General features: G+C 37.3%; 1 protein-coding gene across 1 annotated transcript; it reads right to left on the reverse strand.

The window, feature by feature from the left end:
- Nucleotides 1-10,041: 10,041 nt before the first annotated feature.
- On the reverse strand, nt 10,042-18,350 carry LOC117788073. The gene is made up of 4 exons (XM_034626742.1): nt 17,927-18,350; nt 15,500-16,006; nt 13,972-14,157; nt 10,042-10,608 (listed from the first exon to the last, which is right to left on the reverse strand). Exons 1-4 carry the CDS (start codon nt 17,927-17,929, stop codon nt 10,057-10,059), a joined length of 1,248 nt encoding a protein of 415 aa, XP_034482633.1. The 5' UTR covers nt 17,930-18,350; the 3' UTR covers nt 10,042-10,056.
- Between the last annotated feature and the right edge of the window lie 224 nt (nt 18,351-18,574).

The raw sequence follows: 18,574 nt of genomic DNA on the forward strand, positions 1-18,574 counted from the left end.
TTAACGACAACTAAAATCAGTCGACACATAGTGAAATTGTGCCTTAAATAAAAAGAAATTTAAAAGTAAAAAAATTATAAATAAAAAAATGTACCACTAAATTATAAAGCTTATTAACGATTTAAGATCATGACTGAAAATATAAAACAAAGAAAGTTAGATTAGGTTTCGTTAAGTTAAGTCATTTATAATTGTATATAATTCTATGTATTCTATGTATATACAATTATAAATTCCCCCATGTAAACATGTATCTTTACAAAACTATTATATTTACTTTTCATCTTATTCATCATTGTTAATTCATACCTAGAATTTTAAGTGTTAACTATATTTTATAATTAACTTGTAAAATTAAGAATGTTATTAGTAGTCGAAGACCTAAGTTGTCATGACTCTTCTCCAAGTAGGCTAAGATTTTTTATAAATTTTTGTCTACTTTCTATAAATAAATAAATAAAACAATTATAAATGACTAAACTTAGCTAAACCTTATCTAACTTTTTTAAGGCATAGTCTTTTATGTATTCCATATGTGATTTTAACATTTTTTACGAACAGCTGCTCTACAGTTATGATGTGCAGGTGATCTACAGATTCGTTGAGCTTGTAATATTTTTCTGAGCGCTGTTGCTTCAAGCGTTGTGGAGCACACACACACATGCGTGTATGTGTGTGAGAGAGTGTGTGTGTGTGTGTTGTTGTTGGTTTGTTTTTAGTGGTTGTTGTTGTTGTTCGTGTTGCTGTTGTTGCTGCTGCTGCTGCTCGCATAACATCACATACCGCAAAACAGTGTGTTTGCTGTCTTTTGGAATGTAAATCATTCGCTAAGTACGCTTGATTTAGGCGACCATCACACTACATTCTTCGACGGAGTCATGCACTGAGATGGAGCTGGAGACGGAGCTGGAGATGGAGTTGGAGTTGGAGCTGGAGTTGGAGATGGAGTCTTGGCCTGTGTTACTGGTACTGACAGATGGCTGCTCGTATGTCTGGCTGGCTGTCTGAATGTTTGGATGTTACAATGCAGATACATGAGCACTTTCGAAGCAACTGGGCAACTGTCCAACTGTTCAACTGTCCAACTGGGACGGTGATGGTGACGGTGACGGTGACGGCGATGATGACGATGTTGACGAGACTGTGGCCTGACGACGAAAGCAATACGCCATACATAACTCATCGCACATAATGAGACTGCAATAATTCACTTGCTCTGCATGCTCGTGATCCTCGCGGCGGCCAGTGCATATAAAGACACAAGCCAACAAGGCACTGTTATAACAGCAACAACAGCAACAACAACAACAATCAGACCAAGAGCAAGACCAAGACGAAGACCAAGATCGAAACTGAAACGGAGACCCGCCGCCGCTTGGCACTGACTGATCTAAGGCAGCTTGGATCGTGGACACTCCACGATCACGGTACGCAGTTGGAAATCTTCATGCACTCCTAGTTTTCTGTAATTAAGTGTAATGAGCGTAATTGCTAATGTGTGTGGAGCGCACGCTGCCACAGAGAGATCTCAGTTCAGTTGAGTTGAGTTGAGCTCAGCCAACACAACCAACACAGCCAACAACTACACTGGCCAGGTTTTGTGTGCGATTGCGTTTGCGATTTAGTTATAGCCTCGTTCGTTTTGTCTTGCAGCTTGGTCTTGATCTTGGCTTGACTTCACATTACTGAACTTGGCTTCACTTGGCCTGGACTTCAGACGAGCTCTGGCTTTCGTACTCGTACTCAACTCGCACTCGACTCGTACTCGGTATTGGTATGAGTATTGGTATTGGTATCGGCTCGATTTCGTTTCATTTCATTTGGCTTCGCTTTGAGCCCAGTTCGCTGCTTGGCTGCTTGGCTGCTTGGCATCGTGTGCACAGCAAGTGAAATTAAAATGTATGACAAAGTGCGTGCAATAATTCGTGCAAGTTTAATGAGTCTCCGCAATGTGGACATTTGTCGTCGTCTAATTGTACTAGATATGGATATTTTAATTGAATGAGAACGATGTCTTATTAGTCGCGGGCAATTAGTCTATTTGTGCCTTTACCTCTCTTTTCCTGCTACTGCTTCTGCTTCGGCCACAGACAGACTCGAACAGACTCCAGACTCCAGACTCCACACTCCAGACTTGGTCAGCAACTTGTTCACTTGCATGGCCTTAACATTTGTTAATCAAATTGCGTACCTCAACACAAAGCATATGGGCTATATCAATGTCTTAACTTGTTTACTTATGAGCTATTGCCATTTATTTAAGATTAAATAGTAATATTTGTATTCGACATAAAATGTCTGTTAACAACATTTTTATAATACAAAAATATTTAATTAGATATTGAATTTTATTAAATTATATATTTCATTTAAATACTACAATTCTTTGACAAATGTTAACCAAGTTATTTTTTATATTATTTATTAAAATTTTGATCATAGCTAAAAATGTATTAAAAATATGTCAGGTTTTTTTATACATCATTTTTCGCAATTAAACATTTATTTTATTTATTTATTTATGAAATATGTATTGATTTCTCATGCTTCATAATGACTTATAAATTATTGCATTAGTCACTAAAATTAAATCACAAAGAAAAGAGGAAAACTGAAAATAAAATACAATTATAATATTTAAAATTAGAGATTATGTATCTAAATTTTTTAAATAAAAAAATTAAAATTAAATTTAAAATTAGAAAATTTCATTAGTTTCTATACTTTGCGCAATTAAAGATTTCTTTTAAAAATGGATTATTATTTTTATTAAATTTGTGATTATTGATTTTATTTTATTACCAGCAAACAACAAAAAAGTTAATTGTAAAAAAAAAATTTTTTATTTATTTTCATAGATTTCTATACTTTTTTTTAAGCTTCTAATTAGTTCACTCGGCCGTCGGCTTTATGGTGATCATCAAGATCATGAAGATTGTCATCCTTGCACTTGCACTTGCATTTTAATGTCCATTTAGGGACTGAGCTGGTTGAGGCTCACGTCTAGCGATAGTTTATTGAACTGACAGGACACGGCTTGCTTGGCTAACAGGTTAAGCCAAGTTAACAAGTTGAGAGCCCAACCAGATCACAAGATCACAAGATCACAAGATAACAGCACATTCCAAACACTCGAATCAATTGCTGTTGTTCAAGCAAGTCGCCTTTTTGTAATTGTTGGCCAAATATTTGTGCATCGCATTCGATTGTGAAGTTGTTCGCACTTTCAAATCCTTTTCAAAAGGATTGTGTGTCAATGTTTGTCCAGGCACGTTCTCCCGCTCTCCAGCTCTCAAATTCCGCTGTCACCTGTCACCTATTCTAGGTCCTCGATTCTCGTACTCCTCACTCTCATTCTCATTCCCATTCTCAGTCTCGACGTGTGTGTGCTCATTGACTGATTGCTCTTTGGCTGTTTGACCGATTGACTCGCTCCTTCTGGCCACTATTTGCCCTTCGATGTAAAGTTGCGATAAGGCGGCTCTCTCGAAAGGATATTGAGGGCAAGGCGCACACGTTCATCAATTCTCATTGCCCGGTTTCCTGTATGCGCATTTCAAATATGACACAACTACAACTACAACTACAATAACAATAACAGAGCACAAATAACACAACTCTCAGATGCAAAGTTCGGATTTGGTTCACAGGCCTCGATCGCGTCGTCGTCGGCGATCAGATGCTGGCGCCAACCTGGCCATTAATTATAACGATTCCAAGCATTGTCACACACACACACACACACACACACACACAGCATTTACACAACACATATGCCTATATATGTGGAGAGGGACAGCATACTCCCAAACACGTACAAGTCGAAAATTTATAGATCCTTGGGTCGATGCATTCCTCACCTGGGTGGTGGGCAATTTATTTCACCTTTATTTTTGAAGCGCAGAAATGCACACGGCAATTGCACAAACAGTAACAATAACAAGAACAATGTAACAACAACAACAATACGCTGGGCAGCCGCAAAAGGTCAAGGGTCCGGCATTCCCATTCCCATTCCCATTCCCATTCCGCATTCCACATTCATTGACAATTAAAAACATTTTTCTGGTATTGATCACTTTATTGTCCTCTCCTCTGCTGTCCTGTCCTATCCTGTTGTGCCGTGTCGTGTCCTGTGCACTCTCAGCTGCTCTTGTCCTTGTCCTTTTGTGCGCCCTCAATTGAATTAAATGCAATTGTCGTTTCGGAAATTTTGAAGTGGGCGCGTCACCTTTGATGTTCTCAGAGTCCTCTACAAAATTCTTTCATAATTTTTGTCACTTTATGTGAACAATGGACAATGGACCAGGGTCCAGGTCTAGGAGCCGGCCAACGATCATGTAACCAACTGCCCAATATTGTTTTGCAATTGAAACACCTTTGACCTTATTAAGCGGAAAACTGCACACAATAACCCAAAAGGCCGTGAGTGATCCGCATTGTTAGCCGAGCATAATTTATATGGGCCAAGGCGCCGCACAGACGGGCCCAATCCTTAGATCACAAGCACATTAACATGGCCCAAACCTTCAGCCAGAGTCTAAAGGTGATACGGCTTTGGCCAAAAGCAACAAACAACAGTTGACATGGCTTTTGTTCAAAAACATTGCTAGAGCCAGAAAGGCATTTACTTTAGACTTTAGACAAATACTCTATTGCAAAATTATTGAATTAATATTCACTTCTAAATATAGATGTATCGATACATAGATTTTACATATGTCGATATATCGATATTTAGAGTTGTTTGACATCACTAGTTATATTAGTAAAACTTGTTACTATAATAATGTCATCGACAACATAATCACATTAATCAAATAAGTATTCATTCCTAAATATAGATTTATCGATATATAGATTTTACATATGTCGATATATCGATATTTAGAGTTGTTTGACATCACTAGTTATATTATTAAAAATTGTTACTATAATAGTGTCATCGACAACATAATCACATTAATCATATTAATATTTACTCCTATATATAGATGTATCGATATATAGATTTTACATATGTCGATATATCGATATTTAGAGTTTTTTGACATCACTAGTTATATTATTAAAAATTGTTACTATAATAGTGTCATCGACAACAAAATCAGACCTCGAGTCAACAATTATAACATACTATATATTTATAATGCTTATAACTTTGCTAAGCTCTCTTTATGTCAAGATTTTTATTGCACACCTCAACAATTGCATTAATCACACATTAGTAATCTCCCAATCAATAGAGTTACGCATATTATTCAATAAAGTTACACATAAGTTAATTATGAAAATATAATAAAAATTCTCCGATTTGTAGAATAAAATTTGGACACATTTTTCAAAATTTAAAAAAAATTTGCTTTATTTAACTAATAATGCAAATTTTATGATTGTTGTGTAATTGACTAAGGGATAAGATATTAGCAATATATAAAAATTATTAAACAAATCATTTTTATAATTACTATTACTGTCCGACAAATCTTGCCGAAAGTGAAAATCTTTAGTCTGTTCTTATATTAATCTGAAAATATTTTGAGTATTGAATTCACTTTGAGTTTAGTGAATTTTAGTCCAATAAATTGATAAAATATATTTTTTAAATGTTTAGCCCAAATGCAATGTGAAAAATAACATAATTTTAAATTCGATAAATAAGAAAGAGAAAACCGGAACAGGCCTGTATATTTACATTTTAACTTTTATTGAATCCACTATTAAGGGTATTTAATATTCCCTAAAAACTATAATATTTATTTGATAATATACTGCTGGACACCTTGACTGGTTGCCTTGGTAAGGCACTATGAAGACCCATAGAACCCAATAAAAGTAATGTCAGCACTATATTCGTGCATATAGATATTTATGAATTGTATATAAAAATGATATTTATATTTTTGTGTCAGAGACTTGCATTGACTTTGATTTGATTGCCTCACAGCTGCGAGATGAAAGAGAAGGTTTCATTTTTTATTTTTTTTTTTTATTTAAATTTAATTCTGTGAAAGATGAAACTGCTGAGGCTGCGCACAAATTGAGAGATTTCAACACCTATTCCCAGGCGTCTTCGAAGTGTCAAAGTCTGAGCCAGCACTTTTGATGCAATTGTCGTGAGATTGCTTTTAAATCTAAACAAAAATCGCAGAGGACACATAAAAACAGCATTTTGCAATTTATAGTATATTACAGTATCAAAAAGCAAAATGAAAAAAATGAAATCTAAATGTGAATGTAATGGAAATTAAATGGAAAAGGCAATGAAAAGGGCAGCTAAAAGGGGAACTATTGACAATTTCTAGCTGGTAAACAAAATGTCGAGTGGAATTTATTTTTGTGGGTAAACACTCAAAGTGGGCGAAATGTGTTGAAATGCTTTTGTTTTTAGTTTTGAGTTCCAGTTCGGGAACGGTTTTGGTTTTGGTTTTAGTTTTCGTGTGTTGGCTTAGACGCATTTAGGGCCCATAAATGTAACGCCATTATCTATAAATCTGCAGCGGAAAACATAACTCAAAAATAACAACAAAACAAGCAAACACACAAAACATAAATGAAATAAGATATTTTTAATTAATTGTCACTGAACAACAAAATACAAACAAAAGCAACTACAGTTTTATGAGAAGCTGCACGTGACCGCCGGCAAAACAGCAACAGCAACCGAAAAAAAAACAAAAAACGAAAAAAAAAAGATAAACTAAAAAGAAACCAAATAAACATTTAGATTAAATCAGTTCGAGTCAGAGTCCAAGTCGCAGGCACAAGTTCATTGAGGAACACACAAAGGTTCCAGGTTCCAGCCCAAAATACTCAAGCGAAGTAACCTCTGTGTAGACGACAATTTAGACATTTCTCATAGAAAGACATAATTTTCAATTTAATAAAGGCCATCGCATAAATACGATCGTAAAAACCTATCAAAAGTTAAGATAGATGAGCGCTACGTGCACTTGCCGGAAAGTGCATTAAAACGGCGCTACAGGATTGTGAGTGTCCGAAAGGGTTGAGAGAGCGAGAGAGAGAGAGAGAGAGAGAGAGAGAGAGTGAAAAGGAGGGGTAGGGAGCAACCTGAGCGAGTAAATAGCAGCAATATTTATTTTATTTATTTTTTTCTTCTTTTTTTTTGTGAATGGTGCAACGTTGCATAGCTGCATGTCTCTCTCCTCAGAAGGGAAGGGAAGCGAGTGATAGGTATGGCCAGGGTAGGGGGAGGAAAGGGATGGCAAGAGGCTGCAACGGGGCCACAATAAAATCAAAGCGATAAGCATCTTTACTGTGTCCCAGGGGCACTGAGATGATCGCCTCCGACTCTGGTCTGGTCTGCAGCGACTGTTGCATATTAAATTGTTGAATCAGTCACTGAGAATCCAAAAGAGAATCCAAGAGACAAATCGGAGCACGTACACAGCGTCCGAAATTAATGACAATTGCTGATTGTGTGAGATAAACGGATGCAGGCGCAGACGCAGGCGCAGACGCAGGCGCAGACGCAGGCGCAGGGCAATTGGTGGAAACCGCGACAAACTCTCACACACACACACACACACACGCACACACAGACAATAAGGTGAAAGACATTGGTAACACACAAAAGGAAGCCCTGAGCACGGAGCTCTCACTGAGCATTGTCGCCGACCGCAACCACAGACCCCGGACACCGTGGACCCCGAAAGTCGGGTCCAAGTCAAGTCCAGGGTGTGCGTAGATTCCTCTGCCACGATAAGCCCAAAAGAATCAACGCTCCCAAAAAAAAAAAAAAAAATAAAAAAATAATAATAAAGAGTCGAGAAAAAACACAGGGAAAAGAACAACAAAAAATATGCCGAACCAAAACTCACATTCAACAAAATTGTCGCTCGGCTCATGTCGTAAAAATTGTCGAGAAGGAACCCATAGCTATGACAACAATAACAACAACAACAACAACAACAACAGCAACAAGAGCAACAAAGAGATCAGTGCAATGCGACAGTGGAATTATTATATGGCTCATAAAATATTTGTACAAGTCTATAAATGCCGCGTAATTTACTTCTTGCTGCAATTAAAAAGAATCTCCAGCAATTCGAAATGAAATTGTTTCGGCTTTTATTCTCTTTATATACCCAGTATGCCTGCACACAAGCGGGTATATTAATCGCTAACCAACACAAATTAATCGCACACTAAATGTTGAGTGAGCAGCAATTTTTTTTTTTTATATATACACAAATCTTTTGCTGGTTGGTCAGCAGGGTATCTCTTAAATGATCATACCCGATTTCAGCATTCAAACTTGTTTATGTCTTGTATTGTTTGCCTTGCATTCTCAAGCTGATCGCATTGCAATCGCTGGCATACGCTGCGTATGTGCAATGCAGCTGCTGTCGAGAGATGTGGGAATGGATTTCGAGTTTCTGTAATTGATATGGCGCTACGTTAATAGAGGACCCCCCATATTCACACACACACACACACACACACTCTCTGGGCCAATAAAAGTTACGAAAATAAATCAGTTAAAAAGTAAATACTTAAATCTGTCCTTTAATTAACAACATTAACAAGTACAACTATTTATATTAAGTTTTTATGCATTTTATTTTCAGTCTGTAACAAACTACAAAGTATTTTCTATTATTATAATTATAATTTTGTAAGATATAGTAAATATTAAATAAGCAAAATATAGAAACAATTTAATATACAACAGTTCTTATTTGCACTCGTTGTCTCAGCAATAATACCTTCAAAATATAATTTTGATTATAATAGTATAAGAAACACATCATTTGTGACTCAATATACCAAGATTTTGATAACTACAGTATCTATGCAAATAAATATTAAGCTTTCTTTTAAGAATTAAAAAATCAAAATTGCAAATAATTAATTATGTTTAGAAATGAGTCCCGAAATAGCATTGTATATGCCTTTTCTTCTTAATTTTTTCCATTACATTTATAAACTCTACAGAAAAAAAGAAATCATTCTAAAAGTAAAGTTCAAAATTCTTTTTTTTTGTATGTATTCTTTAAGTTTTTATTCAGGATATTATTGTTAAATTAGGACAATTTGCGGGTATACGATCTATGCAGCTAAAAAAAAACTTTACAGAGCCTCGAAAATACAAATATTGCTGAGAAAAATCGTGCTTGAATCAATTGTTTTGTGTATCTGTTGAAAATATCTGTTAAATTTGATTTATTATTGTTCTTTTTTTTTATCTGCAATCATTTTTAGTTTTCGATTTAGATTCAGGTTTATTTGTAGACAACATAATAGTATTATTATATATATATATATCTTACAGTTGTGGATGTCAATATACTAACGCTTAAATCTTTCAAGAATCACAGTGCCAGCTGAAAAATGTTCACAATATCAAGTTGAAGATTCAAACGCAATCTTTTAAGTGAAGCCCAAAGAAAACAATCATAGTTTTTGCTGTTTTTGTACTTGATTTTGTAATACAATATATTTAAGTATAAATGTAATGCAGTATATACATAAAAAAAAAAAAATTGTAGTACCATATATAAATGAGTACCCGACTAAAGTATTAAACTTATAGATCTATAATGCATTTTCATAGCAACAGGGCGAGATATATTTGCGTACGCGTTTCGTATTTCATATTTCATATTTTATATTTCATATTTCGTATTGGATGGGCGTCGTCTATTAACTATTATCACAGCATTTGTAATACAAGGCAAAAGTCGTGCAATTTTTAAGGAAATACCTTAACTTACGATCTATAGCGAATGTGCGAATTGGTATGTGTGAGGAATGTGTTTGCAAATAAATAATACGGTGAGCTCTTAAACTAATTTAAATATACAGTATGCGAGTAAAGTATATATTGTTAAATATGAGAAAAGAGTTATTAAAATGTTCATCAATGTCGTGTTGATAATAAATAGTTAATGTAGTTACTGGAAATGTTTTATGCGCGTTTCGAAGTTCGGATTCGGATGTCATAGCCGTTCTTGAGAATGGTTTTCAGTACAATAATTAAGGCATACGAATAAATTAAATAGAATTAAGTAAGCAAGGGTAACTGGAGCGGTTCTACGTCTGCTTTGGCCGCTTCTGAAGTGGCTTAAGACGAGGTGTCGTCTTCCTGGGACTTTTGCTGCTGCAGTTCCTCTCGCGTAGCTTGCCCAGCAGTTGCGTCATCTGCTTGAGATACTGGATGTACTGATACTTAAGGAAGAGTGCATCCAGCTCATGGAGTGTGCGTGGAGTGGCAGCTGGCTTGTTGTTGGCCGCAAGCACCGCCTGTTTGTGCAGCTCCACCAGCGGCGTCTTGAACTTCATCAGACGCTTCTCCATGGGCAGCCGTGGCACGGTCTTGATCAGACCCAAGGTAACCACCTTGCCACCGCGTTGATTCTTCTGTGTGTTTTTGTGACTGGGCGCATACAGCTTATTGGTGTTATTTATGGCCTCCTCCACCAAACAGAGCACTTCCCGTGCACTTTGGCGGTAGCGGCCAAGCTCGGAGGACAGGACGCTCTGCTTTTGCAGGAACTCGTAGTCAAAGTGCAGCTGGGCGTGGCGCAGATAACTGAATGCGGCAACATAGAATTGCAGATCGTGATGTACGCGACGCAGTGGCATCTAAAAAAGAGAGAGGTGGCAAGCAGAATAGCACCAGAAATTAGTTAAATTGACACAGTTATCAGTGATATACTACACGTATGTATATGGCATGAAATGCAAATGATTGTGCTATAAACATATGTTTTATTTATTCGCTAAGAAACAAAAACCGGTTCGCATGGTTGAGAAAACCGGTTAGCAACAGCAACAACAACAGCAACAGCTCTTAATTAATTTGCTCGCCAGTTGAGTGAACTCTTTGCGCACGTAGCTGATTAACAAACCAAATTAATCATACGCCGCGTTGCCTGAAAGTGAAAATCAAACCCATTAGCCTATTCGAGCCCTCAGCCCTCAGTCACACAGTCGCCCTCACACCCACACCCACACCCACATCTACACCCACACCCACACCCGCTTCCACACACTCTCTTCATTGCGCTCCCCTTTGCTCACGAGCGCTCGCTTAACTGTGCTTTCGGTTTCGCAACGCGTTTCGCGTGCTTATGACGTCGGCAGTCGTTGTTGTCGTCGTTGTCGTTGTCGGCCCGACGTCGTCATTTGCTTCGCCTATCGGCGCTCGTTTCATTCATGCCGCTGCCGGGGGAATCCACCGCTCACTCATTCGCATGATTCACGCGAGCGCGCGCTTCGTATCGCTTGTTCCGCTCAGTCGCTCTCTCTCTCTCACACACACACACACACTCGCTGCCTATCTGTGTGTGTGTGCGTGTGTGTGTCATTTATAATATGCGCGAGTGCCAAGATTGCTCAAACATAACATATGATATCGTGGCGGCTATCAGCTTTAAATATGTGCGAAATACTTTGGCTTTTGAGTGACGTCAAAGGCCACGCGAGTTGCAAGTTCTTAAGAAAAGTGTGCAACCTATTTTTTTTTATACGAATATTTTATTCACATTTTTTAATTATTTATTTTCTTGTATTCACATTGCTATGCGTATGCGTATGCGTTTGTTTGTATTTTTATTTGATTTACGCAAGTTCGACTCATTGGCATAGTTATGTGTGTCTTGAGGGCATTCCATATAAATAGCCCGGCTTGGTGTGATTAGCTGGCACACTCCCACTTCCTGAGCACCGTCATCAGCATTACAAGAATAACAATAACTTCTCATGCTTATACTCGTATCGTTCATTATAATCGGTTGGCAAGTCATCAATCGTTTTGTTGCAAAGTGTCACAGCAATTGACGTAGCCTTTGGTCAACATGATGTTTGACGTTTATTTGCACTTGATATGATTGTTGCTATTGTTGCTGCCGAGAGTTTAATCATTGCCTAATGCCAATTTAACCGTTTCGAATTGCCAACATTTTGGGTTTTTTTCCTATGCGGGGTCTCAGTGACGACAATGTGAAATTCAGCGAAAGCCGCACATTGTTAATCCATTATTAAGCACACACACACACACACACACACGCACACCTACACACTCATACTCATGTGCACGTAAATTGACTGCACAATAATCAGATTGATGATGATGTTGGCCGTCTAAGTTTAGAACTTATTAGCCATCAACAGCAGCCGCTAAGTTCGACTTTGGCATCGACAAGATACAAAGATACGAAGATAGATAGATGCAAAGTGTGAAGTACAAGAGTATAAGAAAGAGAGAGAGAGAGTAAACTAAAAGCTGCTTTCGGCACTGTTATTGATGAGTTGACGCTTTTCACCAGCTTCAAAGTCGAGTCCAATTTTTCGCTTTTAGGTTCACAGTTGCTCAACTCATTACAGCAAATATTTCAGCAAACTTTGCATTAGTTTATCAAAGTCATGTAAAATTCCTAATAAACATTATGAGGGGAAATCCAGTTGAAATGGGTATTTTTATTTCATTTTTTACAGCCATGTTAATGAAATGAAAGCAGCAGCACCAATCTGGAAATATCCCATATGCAATTCTAACATCTAGAATCTAGATCACTTTGAACCCGTTTCAACTTTCAGCAATCATCGGCTAACAGGGCTTATACAATTGGCCAGTAATTGTGCATTGTCGGTAAAGTGACACAGTTAACTTGCTCGGGGTATTATTCATAGAAGTGACGATCTTATCTGGCCCTCAGTCCAACACAACACTCAACCAAGCAAATTGATATAACTTTTAATTTGCTTACAATCTTAACTTTGTCTATATACTTTCCTGCATTTTTAGATTTATTTTTGTTGCTCTTGTTTTTTATAATATCGTGTGTGTGTGTGTGTGTATTAGCGCATCATTTGCGACTGAATATCGAGATCAGTTTTTAAATGAACGACATATTCACATCTATAGATATCTTCGATTTTGATCCGATCAGCACAATGGCGCGTGTCTCTGCATTTGTTGTTGTTAACTTTAACTCGACTCATAACAAACTATCCAAAGGGTTTCATATTCAGCTCGGAGTTCTAATAAAACGTGAGCTGTACCTCATGAAGGTCGTCATTGAACAAAAGTCGCGTGCGACTCTATTTCATATTTTTGACTTACTTTTTTATTATTATTTTTTACTCTATTTTTCTTTGTTTTTGTTGGCAATAATACCCCTTATTTGGAGTACAGCGCTGACGTCTTGTCGTGTGGGTCTCACTCGAAGCAAGAATAATATTTATCTTTAGAGGGTTGCTGATTATTCTGATGGCTTTGTACTAGCTAAAATTTACTAATGTATACCCATTAAAAGCATTTTTTTTTTTTTTTTACACTTATCTCTTGTATTTTGATCAAAATTTACTTTCAGATTAAAAATAGATTTCTTGTCTATTCAACAACAGTTAAATTTCTTAAAGTTTTTTTTTTTTTTTTTTTTTTTTTTTTAGTTTTGGTGATATTTTTTTTGAGATCACTCGCTGTAATCGAAATTGAAGTTTTTAAATTTCAGTTTTAACTTTTTTCTTTATATTAATTTTATGAAACTTGGCCTTTTTAACGGTCAAAATCTGGCAAAAAGGGTCTAAATAAATAGAGTTGTGTCGGTAATTATTAACAAGGAACATATTTAGAGTAGAAACTTTGGTCTACAGACTTCAAGAGAAATTATTTTGAAGAAAGATACCATTTGATAGTTAATTTGCCAAGTAAATTCGTTACCAACCTCGCAGTGAAATACAGCCAGCCACTCACGATTGTCAAACTCATACACTCATATACTCATATACTCATATGACTGACTCGCGCTTGTTTAGCGTGTGACGCTTTTTTTGCACCTACGCAATGACGAACGGTGAAATGTCCCCTCACGTGACCCGATGGCAAAAGACTCTAATCAATTTGATTACTTCACGAATGGATGGAAATGGAATTGGAATTGGATTTGGGCTTGGATTTGCATTTGGAACCGAATTGGAGTTAAGTGTATTGTCAGTACTTACATGATGGGCAGCACTGATATTAATGCGAGGCAGAAAAGTGTATTGGCTGCTTTGGACCTTCCATATGTTTCGCTGTGAAATGTCAATGGCCTGATTGGCGGATGTGTCCGGCGCCGAGAGCGTGTTAACGGTATGTCGGAGTTTATTGTTAACTCTCAGTTGGCGCAGCTCACGGCGAGTTTTATTCTGTAAATTGCGAAGAATCTAAAAATCAAAAAAAAAAAAAGCAAAACAAAAGAGAGACCAGATAAGATTAGTATCCGATTAAGATTAAAAATCGTTCTTACTTACTAAATTACTGTAAGGAAAGTGATATAAAAATAAATGAAAATTGCACTTCGAGTAATTTTGTTCAATTCATCAACAAAGATCTCAGCAAAAACTAATTTAATCAATTCAAGTATTTTATTGATAGTATCTGACACAAATAGTAAATACTCAAGATATGTTCAGTGTTACTGAATCATAATTAGAAAAACATTTCAATGAGTTAGTTTGAAATATTTTGGAATTTCACAAAACTACTCATTTATATTATGTTGGGAAATTTTTCGCTGAGTACGAGTATATTGATAAAAGAAATAGTTTTATTTCTAATTACATACACTAACGATAAGCAGCAAAATTTTCGCATTTCTGGATTTTTCCCACGTTTATGTTTCATACATGCTGCTCTTTTTTATACCCTGATCCCATTGAAAAAGGGCAAAAAAGGGTATAATGTGTTTGGCAGAATGTATGTGACAGGCAGAAGGGGGTGTGGCAGACCCCCAAAGTATATATAATCTTGATCAGGATCAACAGCCGAGTGATTGAGCCATGTCCGTCTGTCTGTTCGTCTGTCTGTCCGTCTGTCTGTTTGAACGCGTCGATTTCAGAGACCATAAGAGCTAGAGACTTCAAACTTGGTATGTAGGTTCCTGGATACCTTACGCAGATCAAGTTTGATTTTCTTTTAAATGGGACCTCTATATCATATAGCTGCCATAGGAACGATAGATCGTAGATGAAGTATTAGTATAAAAAACTTCTTGGTTTTTTGAGTTATCTCAACCAATCTGACACAATATACATCTGAGCTTATAATTTACATAATGACCAAATTTGGCTCAAGTCGGACCACTTTATCATATAGCTGCCATAGAGACGCTTAGTCGAAAATCAAGTTTTAGTATGAAAAATTTCTTTTGTTTTTTGAGATATCTTAAGCAAACTAATAGAATATGCATTAAAGTTGGTGTTATATATCCTGGTCAAATTTGGTTCAGATCGGTTTCCTATATCATATAGCTGCCATAGGAACAATCGGTCGAAAATCAACTTTCAGTACAAAGTAGCTGGGCACAGGGTATCCTACTGTCAAGCGTGCTCGACTGCAACCGCCCACTTGTTATTTTTATAAAGTAAAATCTTAAATTCATACTTAATATAGTTTTTGGGAATTTTGCAAGTAAGTTTAACAAACCAAATAAATACCCAAAAAAATTGTTGTGAAATAAGTATTTAAATGTTAATTACAATAACAAACCTTTTTATGCTTGGCACATCGCTTATGTGGTTTCACCAAGGGCTGTGCCTGCTCATAGTTGCCCCCGCATCCGTTGCTCCAGTCAAGTGCGGAACTGTTGAGCTCCAAGTGGAATCGCTCCTTGAAGCTGGGCTGGTCATGTCGCTTGTGCAGTCTTCGCGTGCGATTCCTGGTCGTAGGTCTGGATACGACTGTCGATGTGGATGTGGCCAGACCACTCAGTGGTGCAGCGGGAGAGGGAGCGGGAGGGGAAACGGGAACGGGAGCGGGAGCTGCCATTGCGAGAGCGACGCAGCCGGCGCCGCCGCCAGCAAATTGCTGCAGCTGGCACATGAGGATGGCGAGCAGAAGCAGCGAGAATTTGAGATTTTGTGGACGTCTTCGGGCGCTGAGCGGCGGTTGCGGCTTCGCCGTCTGCGTCGTTGTTGTTGTTATCCTTGTGTTGGCCGTTTTGCTGTTGTTGTTGCTGTCGTTGTTGCTGGCTGCGAGCGGACAAGCACTTGTCGTCTGAAATCAAGCAGAAGCAGAAGCTGGTTAGCATAAAGATTAAGGGGATTCCCATTTGACATACACGTATTTCAAACATGACAAACATTGTTTAAATAAAGACATTATTACAACGCTTTGTTCAATACGTTTTGGCCAAAACGTGCGTGGCCCTGTTATCGTTATCGCTATCGTTTGTTGTTCTTTCAGTGCCTATTGTTGTTGTTGTTGTTATAATTGTGTGTCGGCTGACATAATTATTTAAAATTAAAGTCTAAATTGGGCTGAATCATCATCATCGAGCATATGCGAATCTCAATACACTGCGCTACAAAGTCAACGAACTTGCCCCGCTGGCTTCTTGCATACTTTTGTGAAATACATACATATGTACATATGTACACGTACACACAAACAAACATACACGTAAGTTGAAATACATTGGCATTGCCAACGGCCGTTTGTCTCTTGTGTTTCTTGTCTTGTCTTTTTTCTCATTCTCTCTCTCTCTCTCTCCCTCTCTCCCTCTCTCTCTCTGTTGCTGTCTTGGCCCGGACCTTGTCCATGCCGAAAACACCGGCGTCGTTTGCTGACGCATCGCGCGCACGCTCTGACTTGTTGCTCTTGCTAACTCCCTTCCCCCCCCCCCCCCCACACTTCCACTCTGCCCCTCTCCCTGTCTCACTCACTCACTCCCAGTTAACGCCCGCCCGCCCCGAACGTGTAAATTAATTTCACATGTTTCGCTTTCGGCTTTTGATTTGAATTGTTACCAATACCAATTTTACTCATCGCTTGTTGGCCAGGCCAAGAAAGACCTTTTCTCAACTTGGCCTAGACGACAGTTTATCTTTTAGCTGAAGTTATAGTTTGTGTTAGAACAGAACTTTGAATTGCATTAACTACTTATTTTATTTGATTGTTGTTCATATTTCGATACCCTGTACTTATAGATCCACTCAACTGGTTATGACCGCCTATAACCACAAATATCTAGGCTTTAACCGCTAGAGAAATCAGCAAGTAGACATTGAAGCTCTAAAAAAAACTAAACATTACACAAAAAAAAAAAGAAAAAATTAAATTAAATTGAATAAACAAAAAAAATATAATAATGGTTAGACTAATAATAATATGAGATGTCTTAACTATAAGCATAAGCATAACGATTTATATAAAGATTTATAATATAAATTTATAGGAATAGAAAGTTGATAATGATTTTTCAACTTTCATTAGCTTAAGCATAGACTCGACTAAACATCTGTCAAAACAGGGTATTCTGCAAGTCGATGATCTTGAGCATTACTAAATTGCACATTGATAAGCGTGATTTCCTGGAAACGTTGGCGGCTTAACTTTTCTTATGATTGCCCTGTTTATGGGCCAAAGTAGGCTGAATTTTCTAAGCATGTATAGTAAGTGTATATGTATTAGCTAGTATATATATGTATGTGTGTATACATGTACATAGGTCAGGGTAGATATCCTCATAAATGGAATACGACTGTGAACAGGTGTTTGCAATAATTAACAATTGAATTGAAGCTAAGTATTATTATTAATTATAATTATGTTAATGGTATATTTACTTTTAATTTCTTTTATTAATTGTACTTCCTCTGCAAATATTTGATTTGCCTTTCTTTTGGCTTACATTTGAGACATATTCGATATGCGAATTTCATCACGTATAATTGTTGCAGAATTACCAAAAGTTAATACTCTACATTTGTATTACACTTGTCTGTATATATGTATATATGCACATATGTATATTTAATGTTTATCAGCAGATCGGCGGATTCCCCACACTTTTTCTTCCACAAGGCACAACAACAACAACAATTGCAAAGATTAAAATTTAAAAGTCACACGAGGTCTGACATATTCGTACGCAAGTGAATAGTAGTTTCGTGAATATTTGAAATGAATACGCACCATTTACACATCAAATTGTCCAGTGAGTCCTGTGGAAATTCCGCTGGGAAATTCTGCTGTGTCACACAGCTTTTAACAACTTTCAGCACTTTTCATTCACTATTTAACAGTCTGTATTTTTTTCGCGGCAATTACAATTACAATTTTCACGTTTAAAAAAAAAAATAAATACAAATCTTATGCAAAAAAACCAAAAAAAAAAAGGAGACTTGTATTGGAAATTATAAAAAAAATGTTTTCGTATCGGCGAGTATCTCCAAGATATATATTATTGGAAAAAGTCGACGCGCTGCGTTTGACTGCCTGTTTTGATTTGATTTGATTGCCTGGCGATCGAATTCGTTGGCTGTCTGGGGCTCTCAATAGGTATTCATTCGAGTGCGAGTATTCGCCAACTTTGCTTTCGCAGCAGAGAGTGAGTGTAGCCGAGAAAGAGGCAGAGCCAAGTGGCAGTGGCAGTGGCAGACACAAACACCAACACTGATACCAACAGTCAAACGCGTGTGTGTGCGAACTGAACTCTTCAGTTACTATGAGCGTACTAATGAGCAGAAGTCATTTGTGAGTATGGCGCTCAGATTCGCGACCGCCTCTCAGACTGAGTGTATGTGCGGAAGTGTGAGTGTGAGTGTGAGTGAGTGTATTCAA

Source organism: Drosophila innubila, chromosome X (genome assembly GCF_004354385.1).
Source record: "Drosophila innubila isolate TH190305 chromosome X, UK_Dinn_1.0, whole genome shotgun sequence".
Taxonomy (NCBI): Eukaryota; Metazoa; Arthropoda; class Insecta; order Diptera; family Drosophilidae; genus Drosophila; species Drosophila innubila.

Bases quoted from the DNA above. Each gene is read 5' to 3' on its own strand.
- LOC117788073 (XM_034626742.1), bottom strand. The intron at 14,158-15,499 runs GTTTGTTATTGT...CGCAATTTACAG, and splicing joins GATGTGCCAAGCATAAAAAG to AATAAAACTCGCCGTGAGCT. The intron at 10,609-13,971 runs GTAAGTACTGAC...TCTCTTTTTTAG, and splicing joins ATATCAGTGCTGCCCATCAT to ATGCCACTGCGTCGCGTACA.